The following is a 20,464-nucleotide window of genomic DNA, read 5'->3' on the forward strand; positions in this document are numbered from 1 at the left end:
CCTGATCCCCTTCCCTCTGATTAGCACACTCGTTGCTTTGTACGTCTGCACTAGGCCTGCCTGCAGTCCTGCCTCTGGCCTTCATCATCTTTGTGGCGCCGCTCTTGGAGTCCTTGCCAGTCCATCCATGACTTCCCTGCGCCTGATTGCAGACTGCACACAGTCCTTGCCAGTGCTCAGTACAACTACTACCTGAGCTTTTTAAACAGGCGTGCCCGTCTCCCTGGCCCTGCTGCCTTGGCTGGTGGTGTCGTGGCTGGAGTGTGGTGCTGGGGCCCGGGGCCCCATGTTCAGAGCCCCACTCAGCCAGGAAGCTCCCTGGGTGGCCTTGTTGAGTCACTCGCACACTCCCAGTCTAGTCTACTCTACAGGGTTGTCATGAGGGGAGAACAGTGCGTGCTGCCCTGGGCTCCTTGGATACAAGCGCAGCCCACCAGTCATGCTGCTGGACTGCTCTGTGTCAGGCAACAGGTTGCCTGAACCCAGGGTCTGCTCCGACAGGCAGCAGCTATCTAGCACTGCTTCCCATATTACTGGAGGTGCTCATCACCAGGACCTGGAGAAGGGAACAGGCCCCCAACCTGCCACTGAGCTGTGGCCCTCTTGCTCTATGCGCCCTTATGCTGCTCTTGCAGCCCCTCCCATCCTGCATCCTTCTTCCTGTTTGGCAGCAGCTGCCTGGAGCCCCTGGCAGAGATCCTTGTCAGGGAAGGTGCTAGTGGCATGGACCCACGGTCTGGTCTTTGGCTCACTGAGACACATCTGACTTCTTCACCTGCTTGCTGGTGCTCTCGCCGTGTTCTGTCTCACACACAGACTTCAGACATTTGATGCAGTGAATTGGATAGGAGGGTGGGTAGGAGCAGACAATGCAGACCTCCTGCTGACCTCTTTTCCCATTCTGGAGAATCCTGAACTCCTGCTCTGTGACTGCATTCTCCCAAGGTGTCCTCCTCCAGCTGCCTCAGGGGCGGTTCCACTTTTGGAAGCCCCCAAGGTGGTCCTAAGCAACAGGGTGGACTGCCTTGCCACTCCACAAGACTTCAGGAAGTTGGAGGTTCCCCTGACCCCCTGGAGTTCTCAGCCTGTGCCTGATCCTGCTGGATCAGAGGGGGTGGAAGCCAGGTGTCAGGTCCCAGCTTAGCAGGGGAGGCTCCCAAGAGCTAGAGGCAGAGGGTGTTGGGTTCCAGAGCAGGCCAAGGCTGGGGTGGAGCCACGAAGCCCTAGGCCCGAAGGTCAAGCCCAGGAGAGGCCTGCCAGCCAGCCAGCCAGCCAGCCAGCCAGGGACTCTCTTGGCTTTCCCAGTCACTTGAATTGTGTTCGATCCCCTGGCTACAGATTCCCTACCTGGCTCAGTAAAGCTCAACTCAGCCACTCCCTCTTCCTGTCAGGTGCCCAAGTTCCATAGCTAGGTTGGAACAGGCTGCTTGACAGCCTAGTCCTGCCCAACCCCCGCACTGTGATGCAGCTGCATTGATGTGGTGCCTGCTGCATTCCATGGGGGAGTTTTGGCCCCAGGGAAAGCCCACGACAGCCTGCTGGGTCTACTGAGACTGCTTTTGGGGACCTTACTGGCACAAGTCCATGTGGACCCAGTTTGGGGAATCAAGGCTGGGAAGAGATGAGGATACTGGTGAACTGAGACAATCTGCCCATCTCCCCCAGCTCTTCTCCCTCTGAATAAAATCCAGTCCAAGCTGCAGGTCACCATCGTGACAGAGAATGGTGGCTCTTCAATTCACTTACGGTGCCTCCTATTCTGCTTCTGGAAGGCTGTCTGATCCAGGTCTGCAGCCATGTAAACAAAATGCAAGGAGGGTTTGGGGGAACTTTCAGAAATCCAAATGGGTGTGTATCTCCATTTCCAGGTGCCCAAGAAGATTACGTGTTGTCTTATGAGCCAGTCACTCAGCAAGAAGGTATGTCCAGCTATCTGCACACGTCTGCTGTAAGGGGCGCCTGGCTTGCACTTTCTGTCGTGTCTTTGTGGCTAGAAGACTGGCCCGAGGAGAGGCGCCAACACTCTGCTCAGCCTCGAACCGTGTTTTCTGCTGTAGTGAGCAGCTCTCGCAGGCAGTATTTGGGCACGACCACCCAGAACAAGCCTCTGGCCACACCGGGTGGACACACGCGTGCCATCCGCTCCTCGTGCTTTTCAAGTATTGGACACAAATCTCAGCTGAGATGAAGCTCTGCCAAAGGCTCGTGTTTCAAGACTCCAACCAGGAATGGGTAGTTCCTGCTCTTGCCAGTGTGCTTTGCAGCTCAGGGCAGCTGGGAGCCAGTCAGACACTGAGCAGGAGCAAAAAGTGGCTGCCCTTTATGTCAGCAGTGGCCAAACTCGCCCCTGCTGCACAGTGGAAAGCAGTCCCCGTTCAGACGGCATCTTTCCGTTCTGCCGGGCACTGCGTGTTCCTCTCCATGTCGGTGGACAGGGATACTCTGGGAAGCTGGAGTCATTAGGAGGTTCTGCCTTGGAGCCTTCCCGACATTCCAGCCTGTGGGGCTCTTGCACAGCTTTGTTTGCACTGTGATTTGCGTCCAGTGCTGGGCCAAAAAAGAAAATGTGGAGTAGTGGGTCAGAAACCTGACAGACCAAGAGGACTCTGGACAGGTGAGCAACTCTGTGTCCTGCACAGGCTGCCGCAGCACACGTGGGGAAGCAGAACAGCAGTGAAGGTGAAGGGGCTGCTGATTTGCTTCCCCAGGGCAGGCACAGTGGTATACTGGGGTGTTGTGGCACCCTGGGCAGGAATGGAGTGATGCCACTTCCAGGGAAGCGACGGTACACTCACAGCAGTCACTGGGGTGAAATTGCCCAAACCGCAGCTGTGAGTGCCTAGGCAGCAGGTGCTCCCATCGCTTCCTGCACTCATAGGGGCAACTGGCGCCCAGGGCTCGCCATACCCTAGATAAGCTACTGGACAGGCACTGTGGGCCAAGATCATTTGGGAGGTGAGGGCAAGCAGACACTTAGGGCACAATCCTGAGGCGCCCATGGGCCGGTTTATGTCCCTTGCACCAGCCCAGGAGGGTTGCAAACATGCTGTAAGGCATGTTCACACCTCCTTGGGAGAAAGCCAGGTGCACCGGCCTGCAGAGGTTGACACAAGCCTCCACGCCAGCTTCCTTGGTGAGGCTTGCATCAACCCAGCTGGCCTGACACAAGCCTCTGGGGTGGGTAGGGAGGAAAGCATTCCTAGGTGGGGGGCGGATGGTGGGTGGCCCTGGGGACGGGCAGGGGGAGTGGGAGGCGGGGCTGGGTTCCCACATTTACGCTGGATCCCAACCTTGTTCCTGGGGAGTTTGGAGCAGTGTAAAGCCACTTCGCTCTCCTCAAACTTGTGCCACCTCAGGAGGTGGCACAAGTCCGAATCGACCCATTGGGGCAAAGGCGCCTTACTTGGAGATGAGGGGAAAAGTTTCCCCATGCCTCTGGCTGAGCCACCTTGGCTTCCGATCCTGCGCTGGAAACAGCGCAAACCTCTTGGCTTGCCTGTTCTAGCACAGGGTGGGATTGCACCCCTAGTGGCAGATCCTGGAAGTGTTCCATTCTGAGCCCAGGACCTCAGAGCTCTGCATGATATTGAGGGTCTTACTGAGGACATGTTGAGCTCAGGCCAGGTGCCACGTCAACACCCTGAACTGCTTGGCAGGCCCAGGCAGGATTGGTTGACTGCCTTGAGGACTGCAAGCTCAGAGGCTTCCCACCTCCACCCACTCACGGAAGCACAGAGGGAAAGCTGCAGGCAGGCAGCCCCCCCATCTCACCACCAGCCCCTAAAGTACCCTGCCAGCCTCTCAGCATCCACAGGAACGTGGCGTTCTCAGGAGGCTGCTGAGCAGCTGGTCTCGCAGCAGCCGGGCAGCTCTGAGGAACTTGTTGGGGACATACGTGGAAGGGCAGTTTGGAACAGAAGTTTGACCTCAGATCTTGCAGGCAAAGCAGGGGGCCCTGGGAAAGAAGGGCTGACAGGTGTGGAGGGGGCAGGACTGGGAGTGGGGAGTGTGGCCTCAAGGCAGGCGGGTCACCTGAGGCAGGAAGCCTGTAAGGAGAGGGCTGAGAGCCCCAGGTGCCACTGCTTGCCTCCCTGGTTGTCTGCACCACCCAGCTTAAAATCCAAGGGCTGTTTCTGGCTTGTGCTCTGATTCGGGTCTCCAGAAGTGGGTCACATCCTGGCACTCCTTCCCACAAAAAATTAATGTGGACTTGCTTCCTGCCACATGCCCAGAGACTTCATCTGAACATTCTTGTCTCTTTGAGTGGTCACTTACCCTGCGAGGCTCAGGGCACTGTGAAGGAGGAAGGGCCTGGCTGTAACTGAAACTTTGTGCCCATCTGTCTTTTAGTCAATTACACACGGCCGGTGATCATTTTGGGTCCCATGAAAGATCGAATCAATGACGACCTTATATCTGAATTTCCGGACAAGTTTGGATCCTGCGTGCCGCGTACGTATGGCCACGGGCTGCAAGGGGCGGTGTTTGCTATTGGTTTTCGGCCGGGACTTTTCTGAGCGTGCACAGCAACAGGAGCTGACAGGGAGGGGAAGAGGTAGGCAGGGGTACAGACACACTTGCAGGTCTGGGAAAGCTGAGTGTGGAGCTGAAAAGCAGCATGGAGAACTGGTAGAACAGCTCCTCAGTAGGGAGCCTTGTGACTGGCAGCCAGCTGGCGCAGTGCAGAGTGAGAGAGCGAGCAGAAGAAGAGACTGGGAGAGACTGAGAGCTGCCAGGTAAACAAATGAAGAGTCGTTGTAAAGGAACAGACCAGCAGGTCAAGAAATAGGAATCAATCTCCTATCCATTGTGGGTGTGAAGCTGGCCTGCATGTGAGCGGGGATGTGCCTTGTATTCGGTGTCCCAATAAGGTGGGGTAGGAATACTCCTACTCTCTGGTCCCTTTTGGCTCAGCTGTTGAGGAGGGATTAACAGGATGGGGGGGAGGGAAAGTCCAGGGCTGCCATCCTGAAGACAGCTTGCCCAGTCGCTGGCTCAGAGTGAAGCCTTTCTAAGTGCCTGGAGAGAGACTGATTGACAGATTGTCTGCCTAATGACTCCGTCTTACATCACAAGGTCAGCAAAGCTGATAAATCGCCTGGCAAAGGGACATTGTTTTTTAAATGGATTTGCTTTAATGCGATTTTTGCCATTCACATGAATTCTGGGAACAGAACCCTTGCATTGGACATTTGCATCCCTTCTTTTTATGTCCCAATATACTGTGTTGCCCCGAAAATAAGACCTAGTTGTGATCAGGACGGGGGCGGGGCAGGTGGACAACATGCCCGGGATCGCTGCACTCCCTCGCGCCACCTAGAAAGCTCCTGCTGTGCTGCCTTGGGCAGAGGGCCCTGAGGAGGAGCTGAGGCGACCAGCAAGCAGCAAGCGAGGCAACCCTGCCTCCCGGGCTCTGAGGCTCTCCGCACGTTCCACACGTCTGAGTGGCTAAGAGGCAGTGAGCATAATTGTTCCTTCGGAAGAATCAGACACCCACAGAGTCCTTTTCAGGACTGTGGTGCAGGGAAGCAACAGGGCCACGAGCAGCAGCAGGCCTCGTACTTCGAAACAAACGGTGCTGCGGTCTGTTGCTTCACTGAGATCAGCGTGCAAGGCAGGCTCGGCATGAGCAGGCAGTCTGGCTCGAGCAGTGTGCCCTGGCAGCAGAGCACCTACAAATCAGGATAACAGATACATCTGCACGCATTATGCTGACAGCAATAGAATGGTGCAATTGGGGGGGACCCCACAGTCCCAGGCAGAGTAGGAGAAGAAATAGGGAATGGTAGCGTGATGGGATGTGATAGACGGTTTGGCACAGTGAGAGCACGCAGGGACAAAGGAGCAAATAAGCAGCCTGTCCTGGGGCATTCCATGTACAAAAGCTTTTATGCAAATGCCCAGTGCATGTTGGCACCAACGACGTGGAGAAATGCAGCCGGGAGGTCCTGGAGGCCAATTTTAGGCTATTGGGTAGGAAGCTGAAAGTCAGGACCGCAAAGGTAGCGTTCTCGGAAGTGCTGCCTGTTCCATGTGCAGGGCCAGCTAGGCAGGTGGAGATCAGTTGGTCTCAATGCGTGGATGAGACAGTGGTGTAGAGAGGAGGGGTTTAGATTCATTAGGCACTGGGGAATGTTTTGGGACAAGCGGGGCCTGTACAAGAGGGACGGGCTTCACTTGAACTAGAATGGAAAAAGATTGCTGGTGCATAACATTAAAAAGGTGGCAGAGCAGCTTTTAAACTGATCCGTGGGGGAAAGCCGACAGGAGCCGAGGGGCATCTGGTTCGGGACTCCTCATCCCTATGGGACGAGGATGAGGAGGTTAGAGAACAACAAGGTAAAGAGAGTAGGAGGAGAAATTGGGGATGGGATGTGATAGTCAGTTTGGCACAATGAGAGGATGTGGGGACAAAGGAGCTAATAAGCAGCCCATGTTGGGGGACTTCATATACAAATGCTTTTACGTGAATGCCCGAAGTCTCCAAGCAAAGGTGGGAGAACTGGAATGTCTGGTGACAAGGGAAAACATTGACATAGTGGGCATAACGGAAACCTGGTGGAATGCGGAGAATCAGGGGGATACCGCAATCCCGGGCTATAAACTCTACAGGAGGGACAGGCAGGGGCGTGTTGGAGGTGGGGTGGCCGTTTATGTTAAGGAAGGGATAGAATCCAGCAAAATAGAGATTGAAGGTGGGTCTGACTGCACCGTAGAATCTCTGTGGGTTAAATTACCAGGCCTGTGGAGCGATGTAATACTGGGGGCGTACTATCGTCCTCCAGACCAGAAATCGGAAGGGGATCTTGAAATGAGGAAACAGATCAGGGAGGTGACAAGGAGGGATAGGGTTGCAATCATGGGGGACTTCAGTTATCCTCATATTGACTGGGTCAATTTGTGTTCTGGTCACGAAAAGGAGACCGGATTCCTTGACATTCTAAATGACTGTGCCTTAGAGCAGCTAGTCATGGAGCCCACCAGAAGACAGGTGACTCTGGCTTTAATATTGTGCGGTACACAGGACCTGATTAGAGATGTCAATGTTATGGAGCCATTGGGGAACAGTGATCATGCTGCGATCCATTTCGACATGCATGTCGGGGGAAGGATACCAGGCAAATATCTCACAAAAACGCTTGACTTCCGACGGGTGGACTTCCCTCCAATGAGGAGGCTGGTTAGAAGGAGGTTGAAAGGGAAGGTAAAAAGAGTTCAATCTCTCCAGAGTGCATGGAGGCTGCTTAAAACAACAGTAATAGAGGCCCAGCAGAGGTGCATACCACAAAGAAAGAAGGGTTCCACTAAATCCAGGAGGGTGCCCGCATGGCTAACCAGCCAAGTTAGAGAGGCTGTAAAGGGCAAGGAAGCTTCCTTCCATAAATGGAAGTCTTGCCCTAATGAGGAGAATAAAAAGGAACATAAACTGTGGCAAAAGAAATGTAAGAAGGTGATAGGGGAGGCCAAGCGAGACTATGAGGAACGCATGGCCAGCAACATTAAGGGGAATAATAAAAGCTTCTTCAAATATGTTAGAAGCAGGAAACCCGCCAGAGAAGTAGTTGGCCCTCTGGATGGTGAGGGAGGGAAAGGGGAGATATAAGGAGACTAACCCCTTATGTCTGTGCTTTCAAGCACTGACATAAGGGCAATGCAGCTCTGAGGTAAGGGAACAAATATTCCCTTACTTTGAGGAGGCCTCTGTGAGTGACACCCAACTGCCCAACATGGCCAGCAACATTAAGGGGAATAATAAAAGCTTCTTCAAATACGTTAGAAGCAGGAAACCCGCCAGAGAAGCGGTTGGCCCTCTGGATGGTGAGGGAGGGAAAGGGGAGATAAAAGGAGACTTAGAGATGGCAGAGAAATTAAATGAGTTCTTTGCATCTGTCTTCACGGCAGAAGACCTCGGGCAGATACCGCTGCCCGAACGGCCCCTCCTAACCGAGGAGTTAAGTCAGATAGAGGTTAAAAGAGAAGATGTTTCAGACCTCATTGATAAATTAAAGATCAATAAGTCACCGGGCCCTGATGGCATCCACCCAAGAGTTATTAAGGAATTGAAGAATGAAGTTGCTGATCTCTTGACTAAGGTATGCAACTTGTCCCTCAAAATGGCCAGAAGATTGGAGGATAGCAAATGTCACGCCTATCTTTAAAAAGGGAAAGAGGGGGGGCCCGGGAAACTATAGGCCAATCAGCCTAACATCTATACTGGGTAAGATGGTGGAATGCCTCATCAAAGATAGAATCTCAAAACACATAGATGAACAGGCATTGCTGAGGGGGAGAATCAGCATGGCTTCTGTAAGGGTAAGTCTTGCCTCACAAACCTTATAGAATTTTTTGAAAAGGTCAACAGGCATGAGGATGCGGGAGAACCCGTGGACATTATATATCTGGACTTTCAGAAGGCGTTCGACACGGTCCCCCACCAAAGGCTACTGAGGAAGCTCCACAATCAGGGAATTAGAGGGCAGGTCCTCTCATGGATTGAGAACTGGTTGAAGACCAGGAAGACCCGAGGTCTTCTGCCGTGAAGACAGATGCAAAGAACTCATTTAATTTCTCTGCCATCTCTAAGTCTCCTTTTATCTCCCCTTTCCCTCCCTCACCATCCAGAGGGCCAACCGCTTCTCTGGCGGGTTTCCTGCTTCTAACATATTTGAAGAATTAGAGGACAGGTCCTCTCATGGATTGAGAACTGGTTGGAGGCCAGGAAGCAGAGAGTGGGTGTCAATGGGTAATTTTCACAATGGAGAGAAGTGAAAAGCGGTGTGCCCCAAGGATCTGTCCTGGGACCGGTGCTTTTCAACCTCTTCATAAATGACCTGGAGACAGGGGTGAGCAGTGAGGTGGCAGAGTTTGCAGATGACATCAAACTTTTCCGAGTGGTGAAGACCAGAAGTGATTGTGAGGAGCTCCAGAAGGATCTCTCCAGACTGGCAGAATGAGCAGCAAAATGGCAGATGCGCTTCAATGTCAGTAAGTGTAAGGTCATGCACATTGGGGCAAAAAATCAAAACTTTACATATAGGGTGATGCGTTCTGAACTGTCTGTGACAAATCAAGAGAGAGATCTTGGGGTGGTGGTGGACAGGTCGATGAAAGTGTCGACTCAATGTGCAGCGGCAGTAAAGAAGGCCAATTCTATGCTTGGGATCATTAGAAAAGGTATTGAGAACAAAACAGCTATTATTATAATGCCGTTGTACAAATCAATGGTAAGGCCACACCTGGAGTATTGTGTCCAGTTCTGGTCACCGCATCTCAAAATAGACATAGTGGAAATGGAAAAGGTGCAAAAGAGAACGACTAAGATGATTACGGGGCTGGAGCACCTTCCTTATGAGGAAAGGCTACGGCGTTTGGGCCTCTTCAGCCAAGAAAAGAGACGCTTGAGGGGGGACATGATTGAGACATACAAAATTATGCAGGGGATGGACAGAGTGGATAGGGAGATGCTCTTTACACTCTCACATAACACCAGAACCAGGGAACATTCACTAAAATTGAGTGTTGGGAGAGTTAGAACAGACAAAAGAAAATAGTTCTTTACTCAGCGTGTGGTTGGTCTGTGGAACTCCTTGCCACAGGATGTGGTGATGGCGTCTGCCCTGGATGCCGTTAAAAGAGGAACGGACAAGTTTCTGGAGGAAAAATCCATTACAGGTTACAAACCATGATGTGAATGTGCAACCTCCTGATTTTAGAAATGGGCTTTGTCAGAATGCCAGATGCAAGGGAGGGCACCAGGATGAGATCTCTTGTTATCTGGTGTGCTCCCTGGGGCATTTGGTGGGCCGCTGTGAGATACAGGAAGCTGGACTAGATGGGCCTATGGCCTGATCCAGTCGGGCTGTTCTTATGTCCTCTGAAAAGTGGTGGTGAAGTGGAACTCCCCTTCCCTGAAATGCGTTGTGGTTGTGTTGTTAGGATGGGAGGGGTTTTGCTGCAGCTTCTGTTTTTTTTGATGAACTGCAAATTGTCTCAAGTTCCAGCACACAGAAAAAGCAGACAGTGCACTTAAAAATGACACAAAAAGCGGGGAAGTAGGTAGGAGGCTGGCGGCAGGAGCAAGGGAGGTAGCACCAAGCTTGCACTGAGAACGGTGATTGGAGGGAGAGGCGAGGAGGCCCCTCTCAGCCAAGAAGGCTGGGCGAGGAAGGCGGTCTGTGGTTCCCACCTCCCTGGTCACTTCTCTTGGCTGGTTGTGTTTCTACCAGGCATTTCTGCAAGTTGCCGGGGGGGGGGGGAGAAGGGGCAGGGGATAGAGGTTGGATCATGGTGGGAAGGGGGAGGGAGGGCACCGTGAGGAAGCAGCAGGCTGGTCAGGGCTGCAAGGGAAGAGGGTAGGTGCTCAAAAAGGATGCATAGCCATGAAGTCGCTTCCTCCCCAGGCTTGCATGGCTGCAGACGCCAGGGCAGGTGCAAGGTGTGAACCAGGTGATGTGACAGCGCATCAGGCAAGGCAAAGGTCTTCTTCACAGTCGTGGTGACTGTCTGCAGCCTCTGGGCTTCAGAGGTGGCCTCTCTCTGAGTGCCTGGTGCAAGGGAGGGCACTAGGATGCTGGCCTCTTGTGGTCTTCTGCGCTCCCTGAGGCACCTCATGGGCCACTGTGAGATCCAGGAAACTGGACTAGACGGGCTCTATCTAGCAGGGCTCTTGTGTTGAGCTGAAAGGGGAAGAAATCGCAGAGAGGCCAGAAGTGATAAGCAGAGGTAGAGGCAGTGTGGTGCAGGAAACAAGGTGGAGTGTGGATGGGAGAGCCCTGTGGTGGCGGAGTCAAGGGCAGGACATGAGCAGGGCAGCGGAGTGGGACTCTGCAGGACCCAGCACGCCTTCATCTTGGGGGGCAGGTATCTGCTGGGGCTCTAAGTGGCTGCGGCATCTGTGCTTGGACAGCAGTGCCCACCTGGGCGCTCCCACCTGCCCTGAAGTCTCTGCACAGACCTCTCTGTGGCGCTGCCAGCGGGAGCTGCTCATGGCTCCTGCACCTGGGCTTGCAGTGGACCCAGTCCCACCCTCGGCTTACGGCTTCCTGCTGGTTTCTTCCTGAAAGATACGACCCGACCGAAACGAGACTACGAGGTGGACGGACGGGATTACCACTTTGTGACGTCCCGAGAACAGATGGAAAAAGACATTCAGGATCACAGGTTCATCGAGGCCGGCCAGTACAACAATCACCTGTATGGGACGAGTGTGCAGTCTGTGCGGGAGGTGGCCGAGAAGGTCAGTGGCGGCATCGCTTTCCAGGGAAGGGATGGGAGAGGGGTTCCAGTCGCCCTGTTGGAAAGGGCCTACAGGATCCCCGAGCTGACTCCATACCAGGGCAGGCAGTCCAGAACTGCAACACCCCTAGTAGCCGACTCTCCAGCCTTTCCTCAAAGGACCCCCGACAGTGGCAGCAAATGGTTCCACTGCCAGACCCTTTGTGCCATCAGGACGTCCTTCCTGACGTGACATTTGCTCTAAATGTCCCTTGCCATAATTCAAACCCCTTTGTCCTGGTCCTGCTCTCTGGAGCACTTGGGACAATTCTGCCCCATCTCGCCCGTGACACCCCTCAAGTGTTGTCATGTCACCCCTTAACTGTCGCTTCTCCAAACCACACGTGCCCAACTCCTTCACCGTGTCCTCAAAGCACACAGTCTGCAGCCCCCTCGCCCTCCTAGTCACCCTCTTCTGGGCTCGCCATAGTCTATTAATGTTCCTCTTAAACTGTGGCGGCCAGAACTGGACTGACTGAATGCAGAGGTGCTGTTCTTCCCCCTCCTCTCCACGTCTGGCTGTTGTTGTGCCAGTGTGGCAGCCAAGAGGAGGTGGAAGGACAGCAGGGTGAGCATCAGCCTGCAGGCTGGCCAGTGAAGGGCACTGCAAAGTCATGCCCAGGTGAGTTGTGACTTGGGCAAAAGAGTGCATTCAGCAGGACACTGATGGAGCAGATGAGAGGAAAGGGAAAGCTTTGGCAGACGGGAGGGGGGTGAAGCCAGAATGGATGAAGAGTTGGGAGGGGGAGATTGAATGCCACAAACTGAAGGCAGAGGCAAGCCTGGAAGGAGTAAAAAGAGACAGGAGGGATTGGAAAAGGGCCCTTTTCGGGGGGCTGTCGGCTGGCCTCACCCTTGTGCTGGGAGAGGCAGCACCCACTCATTCCTTCTGCCCTGTGCACTGCTTCCAGAACTGTCTTCTTGAAAAGCAGGCCCTGACCCTTCTTTGTTCTCTTCGTCATCCTCATTGTTGCTCCTCGGAGACTTTGGCACTCCTGGCCTGCGTGCCAGCAAGCCCCAGATCCAGAGCCTGCCGCCACCCTATCAGCTAAATTGCAGGCGATGGACGTTTTCTCAGAGGGTGGAGGTTGTGCCCTGCCTGCAGCTTGCAGTCCAAGAGAGACAGGACAAAAGTGGCAGGCGGGCGAGGTGGTGCAGGTGCCTGGAGGCCTCCCCTTCGAGAGGTCCTGCGGGGGGAGCTGCTAGTGCCAGGCAACTGCAGTGCCCAGCTTGGGATGACAGAATGGGCCTGAGCTGCATGGGGTTCACTGGGCGCCTTCGGCCAGTGATTCTCTCAGGCTGGCTGCCTGCACATGGTTGTTGGGGAGGAGCAGAAGCACAGGTGCCCCCCCTTGGCTCCTGGAGGAAGGGGCAGCGTGGGCATTGAAGGAGGCCTGCGCCCTGGCTGGGCCTGCAAGTGGCTGTTCTTCAGTGCTCCGGCCTGGGTGTGCAGCCAGCCAGCAGTGGTTTGGGCTCAACATATTTCTGGGTGCTTCTCAGGAGTTCCTGCACGAGCCAGTGAGTGCAGCTACAAGTTGACCCATGAGCTTTGCTGAGCCTTTTAAAGGTGCACAACCTCATTTCTGTCAGGGTTCATCTTTCCTTGAAGAAACGGCCTGATGAAGCCATGGGGGGAAATGTCTGAAGCCATTTTTGCCCAGTGTTGCACAAATGCAACAGAGACCAAATATGTACACCTGGGGCTTGGCAGAAATGGGTTTAAGTGAAGAGCCACAAAGACGGCCACGGCCTTTGGCCAGCTCAGCGAGTTCCGTTAGCAGCCCCGCCAGTGTCGCCCATCTGCTCTCAGCCCGCTGAGCCTGCCTCTTTGGCTTCCCTCATCACCATCTTCCCACAAGGAAGTCGCTTGCAGCTTCTAGTAAACTCGTGTCTGTCTGTGTCAGACCCTTAGAGCAGTGGTTCTCAAGCTTTTAGCACCAGGACCCGCTTTTTAGAGTGAGAATCTGTCAGGACCCACCAGAAGTGATGTCATGACCAGAAGTGACATCATCAAGCAGGAAAATGTTAAAAAATCCTAGGCTGCAATCCTGCCCACACTTACCCAGCAGTAGGCGCCATTGACTATCATTGTTAAAAACATATACAGGTGCAACCTATTTATCCACTGATTTTTTATCTGCTGATTTGTTTCAATGGGGTGAGGGGAACTGAAAGTTGAACACACCTTTGCCTTCTTTGCCCTGCGCTGGCATCTCGCTCCCCTTCCAGGCAGCCCAAAACACTGCAGAAAGGCTCTGCCTGGCACAGGCAGGGAATAGCCCTGGAGCCATGGAAGAGGTTCCCCTTGTGAAGGAAGAGTAACACTCCTGGAGCCCCTGAGCCAGCAAAGAGGCTGAAGAGGGGAAGGGAGGTGGAAAATCTCTGTAGCCAGAGCACTGCAGCAAGGTGGAGCTCTCTCTCTCTCTGACTCACACACACACACACACAGGGGCAGGTGGGGTAGTTGCTTTAAAAAAGCCAGGGAGTGTTTGCCCCCCCTTGAGACTGAGATGGTGCAGGCTCTCTGTGCTCCAGCCTACACAAGCAAAACAGCCCAGCAAGCAAGTCTTCCAGCAAGCCAAAGCATGAGATTTAGGCTACAATCCGATCCACACTTTCCTGGGAGTAAGCCCCATTGACTAGAATGGGACTTACTTCTGAGTAGGCAGGCATAGGCCTGGGCTCTCAGGCTGCAATCTGATCCACACTTTCCTGGGAGTAAGCCCCATTGGCTAGAATGGGACTTACTTCTGAGTAGGTAGGCATAGGACTGGGCTCTCAGGTTACAATCTGATCCACACTTTCCTGGGAGTAAGCCCCATTGACTTACTGAGTACAGAGTACAGGAGAGGGAGCTGAGTATGGAGCGGAGGGAGAGGCGATTGAGAACAGCTGCCTTAGTTTCCTTCCAGCCCAAGTGTCAGGTTGCAGCGTATTTGTGTAACTCTATGCAATTTAGCATAACGTGTTTTTTTCTTGATGGAGTCGGGTCACGGAATGGAACTCATGCACATAAAAAGGCTCCACCTGTACAGACTAGCCTGTGAAAAGTACAAATCTGTGACATTTCCCCAAATGCAGTGACATACCATGGTAGTATCAAGTCTAATACATTAAAAATAAAATATTGAAACGAATGGGGTTCCACCTTAAATTGGTTCACAACCCACCTAGTGTTTGAGAAACACTGCCTTAGAGGATGCCACAGCAGTCTGAAAGACCTTTGTCAAAGCAGGCCTTAGCTCAAGATCGGAGAAAAGGTGCTTTTGCACGAGCGGGCCAAGAAGCGGCAGTGGTCAGCAGGAGGAGTGTGCCAAGGATGTCACTGGCACAAGGCCTGGGCAGCTGCCAGGTGAGTGAGCCTGAGTTCCCCGTTGTCCTCACGGTCTGAGCTGCCTTTCCCCTCTGCACCAGGGGAAGCACTGCATTCTCGATGTCTCCGGAAACGCCATCAAGAGGCTCCAGATTGCCCTGCTGCACCCAATCGCTATCTTCATCAAGCCCAAGTCTGTGGGAAACATTGCGTGAGTGAACACTGGCTGCAGGTGGGTGGGTGGTGCTCAGGATCCCCACCTTGGAGTGCATGTTGGGGGCAGGACTGCGAACGCCAGCCCTGCAGGGGGCCAACACAAGGTGCTTTCCTTGGAGAGGGCAAGAGTGAAGTCCCCTTCAGACTCACTGCCTGCAGCCTCTGAACAGGATAAGCCCTGGACACAAAGCTGGTCTGCACAGACCTGGCTCGTTTGTAGCACTGACGGGGTGAAGGTTTTCCAAGACTTTTCTGTGGAGCTCAGTGGCAACGTGCGGGATTGGAAATGAGGAGGCCGGGCAGGTGGGGGGGAACAGGCCTCCAGAGTCCAGTGAGAGCAAGCCCTGCCCAGACGTCCCCCCCCCACGGTACTGTGCACCTCTGCCATGCTTCCAAGGGACTGCTGTTCACAAGGAGGCCTGGTGTCTTCTCTCTAACTGAAGGCTGGGGCTCACCCCTCGCACATAACCCGACCCTCAGGATCTTTGCTTGGTGGTCCCAAGGGTCTTGCACGCTTTTGTTGTTTTAGGGAAATGAATAAGCGCTTAACAGACGAACAGGCTCGGAAGACGTTTGAGCGAGCCATGAAGCTGGAGCAAGAATTTACTGAACACTTCACAGGTTGGTGGTTGCGTCGCTCAGCAGGTTGGCCTTATGGCCGCACTCCCCTATTCTGCGGTGGCTGTAAAGGGACTGAGCTAGTGGGAGATTTAAGGGAAGAACTGGTGCCAACTCGGGTGGAATTGAGAGAGATGTGGGGTGACCTCAGAGAGCTGCCCTGAATGAACCCTCGATGAATTGGCCCCACTGGGAGATGAGTGCAGCCTTCTTGGGAGAAGCCCACCTGGAAGCAAACTCTGGCTGCCCAGAGTGGAGGTCAGAGGCAGAGGAACAGGTTCAGGCGCTGCTTAGGGGGGGAGTCATGGGTGGGCATGGAAGAGGACCTGAGGTACATGTTCTGGGAGGAGAGTTGTGGCAGAGGAGGGCCAGGCCTGAAGGGGTGCTCTGCTCTCCACAGCTATCGTGCAAGGTGACACGCTGGAGGAGATCTACAACCAAGTCAAGCAAGTGATTGAAGAGCACTCGGGGGCCCACATTTGGATTCCAGCCAAGGAGAAACTGTGAAGACAGCCAGGCTGCAGCATGCACAGTCTGGCCGACTGCCCACGGTGTTTCCCGCTCCCGGCAGCCAACATCGCCTGCAGCTCCTCCCCACACAGGTTTCCCTGGAGCTGCCACATCTCGTGGCTCTGGCCACCTTCTCCACTCAGTGCCCCCTCTTTGTCCCTCCAGCTCCTGGCATACTGCCAGTTTCTCAAGGATTGCGGTGCAGTGCCTCATCTCACTGTTGTGAGCAGGAAGTGAGGAATGAGATGGTGAAACTCCTTAATGTTTAAGGGAACGAATCCTCCAGAGATTTTGAGAAGAAAAAAAGCTTTATAGACATTCTTTTAGAGATTTCCTAACAAAATGGAAGAAAAGTGGTCTTAATGATGTAAAATTGTGAGCAATTTTGCACGCTTAACTCTGCTCTAGCATGGTTTGATGCAAGGGGGTGGGGTTCAGGACTTAGTTTTCTAGTCTTCTGTTGTTGGCAACAAATATATTTTCCAGGCAGTTAAATGAGGAACTTTTGTAAATGTCCAGAATAATGTCTGCATAATTGCCATTATTTCACAAGGGAAAATTCATTTTCATAATTTCCTAAGAATATTCTTTATAGTCTATTTTTTCATTTTTGTGGATGCTTTGTGAGCAATGAGAATATCTTCTGTCTAGAACAAGCACAAACAGGATGGTGTGGAGTGTCTGTGTCAGGAATCATTGATAGATGAAGGCTGTTGCATTTGGAGCCCAAGTGCTCTTTAGGTGCTTAATTGGAACCCTTGTCCAATCATGTAGGATTGACCCTGAAATCCTCTGAAAGATGGTGGTGGTGGTGATGCGATTCTGATTCAGAGCCGGAGAGTATAACTGTGTTCTTAGAGGCCAGATTTTAATGAATATTTTACTCACAATAACTGCCTATTTTGTTATAATGAAAACATATTCTATACATACATATAAATATATATATATATATATATATATTAAACTTTCTTTAACTAAACTTGGAATTTTTTGCACACTTGTTTTGCGCAGAGAGCTCTACGACTATCCCAGCAATGACTCCCCAAGAGCCATTTTAGCATAAGCCAGTGGTTCCCAAACTATGTGCCACGGCTCTCCAGGGAGCCACAGAAACCAGCCAGAAGAGCTGTGGAATCCTTGTGAAAAACCCACCACCTAATGCAGTGTATAGGATTGCAGCCCAATGGCCCAGGGGGTCGAGGGAGTTGCCAGTCGAAAAAGCTTGGGCGCCACTGGCATAAGCCGTTTCAGTGCTTGTCCTCAGCGGAAACATCCATAGCCATATTTTTTCTTTTAAAAGTTAACGGTTCTTATGACTTCGTTGTTGCATGTGGTTATGGAATGTGCTGTCACAGGGCATGCTGATGGCACCTGACCCAGATGCCTTTAAAAGGGGATTGGACAGATTGATGGAAGAAAAGTCTGTCACAGGTCACACGCTCTGATGGGCATGTGCAACCTCCTGGTTTTAGAAACAGGCTGTCTCTAAGTGCCAGGTGCAAGGGAATGGCACTAAGATGCAGGTCTCTTGTTGTCTTGAGTGCTCCCTGAGTGGTGGGCCACTGTGAGATGCAGGAAGCTGAACTGGATGAGCCCTAGGCCTGACCCAGCGGGGCTCTTCTCATGAGAGGTGTCGACATTGCAGATGGTTGGGGAGAGAATCAAACTAGAAATAAAAGCCAGAGTTGCTGCCCTGTGCCCAACTGGCGCCCAACTGTGAGCTAGTGAAGGGCACTGCAGTGCCAGGAGCTGCTACTGGCCTCCGAGAGCTGCCATCCATTGTTCCTTGTTTCACGTTGGTTGGTTGCTGACCCCAGAGCTGCTGGTGGGCTTGTTCCCTGGCTGTGGCGAGCAGGGCTTTCAGCCTCCGATAGGTCTGAACCAAACTCCAGTCAGCTTGTGGAGTTGTGCCTGGACACAAACGAGGTCTGTGGAGTTCTCGGGGGTCCCCAAAGAAAGTGCTAGCAAAGGCTAGCGTTGTGTCATGTCAAGCACGTTGTTCTGCAGCAGGGTACTCCAGCTCAGACCAAACGTGCAGAGGCCCACATGGAAGTGGGCACGACTGTGGAGTCAGGGCATGATGGGGTGCAGAACGAGAGTGGCTATTCCTTGCAGGTCTTTCAATGTGGTTCTTGATATTCATGAGTTGTTAGTCCTAGGTGAGATGGCTCTTGGTGGAACCCTCCTCACCTGCAGGTCTCCCCTTTGCTTGTGGCAAGTAGGAGAGAAAGGTGCATAAATAGCTCTTGCTTAACCTTTTGCCCTCTGTGTGGAATCTGGTGGGAGGGAGGATGGCCAATGGAGCCCTCCCTGGTCAGTGCTTGGATTCTCTTCCTTCCTTAAGGAGGTCCTTTCTGGGTTGCCTTGCAACCTTGCGGACCAGAAGGCCCATGGTTGAGTTCCTAATAAAGTTGGAGGGGAGCCGCAGTGGACCATGGACGACCTTGGGTTCCTGCAGTCAGGGGTGCTCTCCACTCCATGCTTTTGAGTCCCAATGCGGTTTTGCTGCTTTCACCCCCGGCTGGGACTGCCTTTGCCATCCTTCAGCCATCATTGGAACAGCCCAAGACTTTGAACCCTCAGACTGCTTACAGCAACCAACAGCATGGCTCTTGTTGCCAGTGAGCCTTTCTTGATGCAACTCTCACAACTCCTGTGGAGTCACAAGACTACCTTTGTCCCACACAGTTGGCCACCACTCCTCTCATCAGGCCAGCCTTCCCATCTACTGTGAAGCCCAGGCTTTCAGCCCAGCTTCAGTACCAGCACCACCTGTAGCTCTGGCTATACTGCCAGTGCTATCAGTCCCAGCAACACTTTCTACTGTAGGACCCATGGCAATGCCTCTGACCTGGCCTGAACACGACAGGGGCTGTTCAGCCCTGTGGCCCCAGCCCTGGCCCTGCCAAAATATGCTGCAGCTACCACCAGTGACTCCTTTGCCTGTCTGCAAGTCAGGTAGAGAAGCATCTGTTGCAGTACGCAGCCGACACCGCAGCTCCAGAGACTCAAGGTCGAGCAAGTACTCCCGGGAAATAACAAGGCACAGAGCAGTGCTCCACCACCAGATGTTCCTTTACTTGAAGTATGTACAAGATATTTACAGTTCAAAGGCAGCTTTGCAAGCAAACAGCACAGATAGCTCTCTTTCTCGACACTCCGATCACGATACACACTGACGCAGACACTCCACATAACATCTCCCACGTAGCAGCTTGCACAGGCTGCAGTATATACTGGCACTGGCCAATGAGAGGCGGGCTACAGTCTGGTGATCCTATGACTCACCATCGGGTGACAAGGTAGTGCATCAGCCACTCCCATGATGCTACACTGTACGCAGGCCAAGACATCAGGGCCTTGCTCTATCCAGCCTGTAAATTCTCTACAGGCCTGGGCCATATAGCATAACAGCATCAATGTCCTGCCTTGCCCTGCCCTCAGAGCTAGGAGTGAATCTGGGCACCTGGTCTAGTGGGTGGGGGCCAACTCACTGCTTGGAGATGCTGAGGCAGTCTCTCGCATGGAGGTCTGCAGCTGTGTGCTGAACCACACAGACAGGGCAAAGGTATTGGACTGCCAAGAACAGCAGCTTGTTCCAGTGGTGCGTGACCCTAGCCTGCAACTGGTGTGGGCAGGTGCGCGTTTACCTGTGGCTCTGCCAGCTTTGCTGCATCTGTGGCGGCTCAACTCCTGGGACAAACCTGCATCTCTGGTCCTTGCTTCTCACAGAACATCTAAGTACAAAGGCAGCCACAGGGTTGCTCCTTCCTTTTCAAGCCTGTCCCAAACTCCATGGCGACAGAGGCATCACAATTAAAAACACGACAAAAGTCTCTCAGCCTGGACTGATTGCAAGGGCTGCATGCTGGGTGCAGTGGGTCACAAATCCTGCGCCAATGCTGTATCTTCCATTGGGGTAGCTCGCTCTCTGGTTGGTAGCATAATTTTCTGTGGGAGAAGAACACCCTGTTCCTGGAACACTTGTCCCAGAACAGCTTGGGAGTTAGCATGAGTCCCCCAAGTATGAAGTCCTTTGACTGGTGAAGTCACAAATCCAGTATACGTACCAACCTTGCCACGTGGCAGACTAGTTCGAAGTCTGCGGGGAGAGCTGTTGTCCTACATCAGTGGTTCCCAGCCTAGGATACATTTACCCCCAGGGGTACTTGCCAAGACCTTTAGGGATACTTGAAAAAGAATTGAATAACGGCGGGAACAAGGCAGGTCTGCATTAGAATGCCTCGTGGGGCTAATATGAGGGGTGCAGTTTATGAAAATGGGCTGCCAAGAGGCACACAAGTGAAAAAATGTTGTGCACCACTGTCCGACATCCTCCAGCTTGGTTGTGACTGCCAGCCTCACGGCTTGACGGGGCAGCTTTGTTTGGCAGTGACAGATGACATGATGAAGTGGGGGCAAATGTGGAGGGTCATGGCCTCCTCCATGGGTCTGGGCCAGCAACATTATTCAAAGAGCTGTTGCTCCAATCTGTGGTGCAAATCCTCAAGGCCTGCCAAGCACTCAAGT

The 20,464-nt window shown here is 53.1% G+C and overlaps 1 protein-coding gene across 10 annotated transcripts in view; it reads left to right on the top strand.

The window, feature by feature from the left end:
* The window catches only part of DLG1 (discs large MAGUK scaffold protein 1), a 157,931-nt gene extending 141,072 nt beyond the window's left edge, over positions 1 to 16,859 (top strand). For 9 of the 10 annotated variants that reach the window (XM_066622541.1, XM_066622543.1, XM_066622544.1 and 6 more), the window contains 6 exons: positions 1,869 to 1,919; positions 4,351 to 4,452; positions 11,064 to 11,236; positions 14,689 to 14,798; positions 15,333 to 15,424; positions 15,822 to 16,859. In XM_066622541.1, the coding sequence (XP_066478638.1) occupies positions 1,869 to 1,919; positions 4,351 to 4,452; positions 11,064 to 11,236; positions 14,689 to 14,798; positions 15,333 to 15,424; positions 15,822 to 15,928 (635 nt within the window). In that variant the 3' untranslated portion in view covers positions 15,929 to 16,859. Of the gene's footprint in view, positions 1 to 1,868; positions 1,920 to 4,350; positions 4,453 to 11,063; positions 11,237 to 14,688; positions 14,820 to 15,332; positions 15,425 to 15,821 lie in introns of those variants that run through there. The other variant, XM_066622550.1, reaches the window with a different exon arrangement.
* Positions 16,860 to 20,464: the final 3,605 nt, after the last annotated feature.

The sequence above is a fragment of the Tiliqua scincoides genome, chromosome 3 (assembly GCF_035046505.1).
Source record: "Tiliqua scincoides isolate rTilSci1 chromosome 3, rTilSci1.hap2, whole genome shotgun sequence".
NCBI lineage: Eukaryota > Metazoa > Chordata > Lepidosauria > Squamata > Scincidae > Tiliqua > Tiliqua scincoides.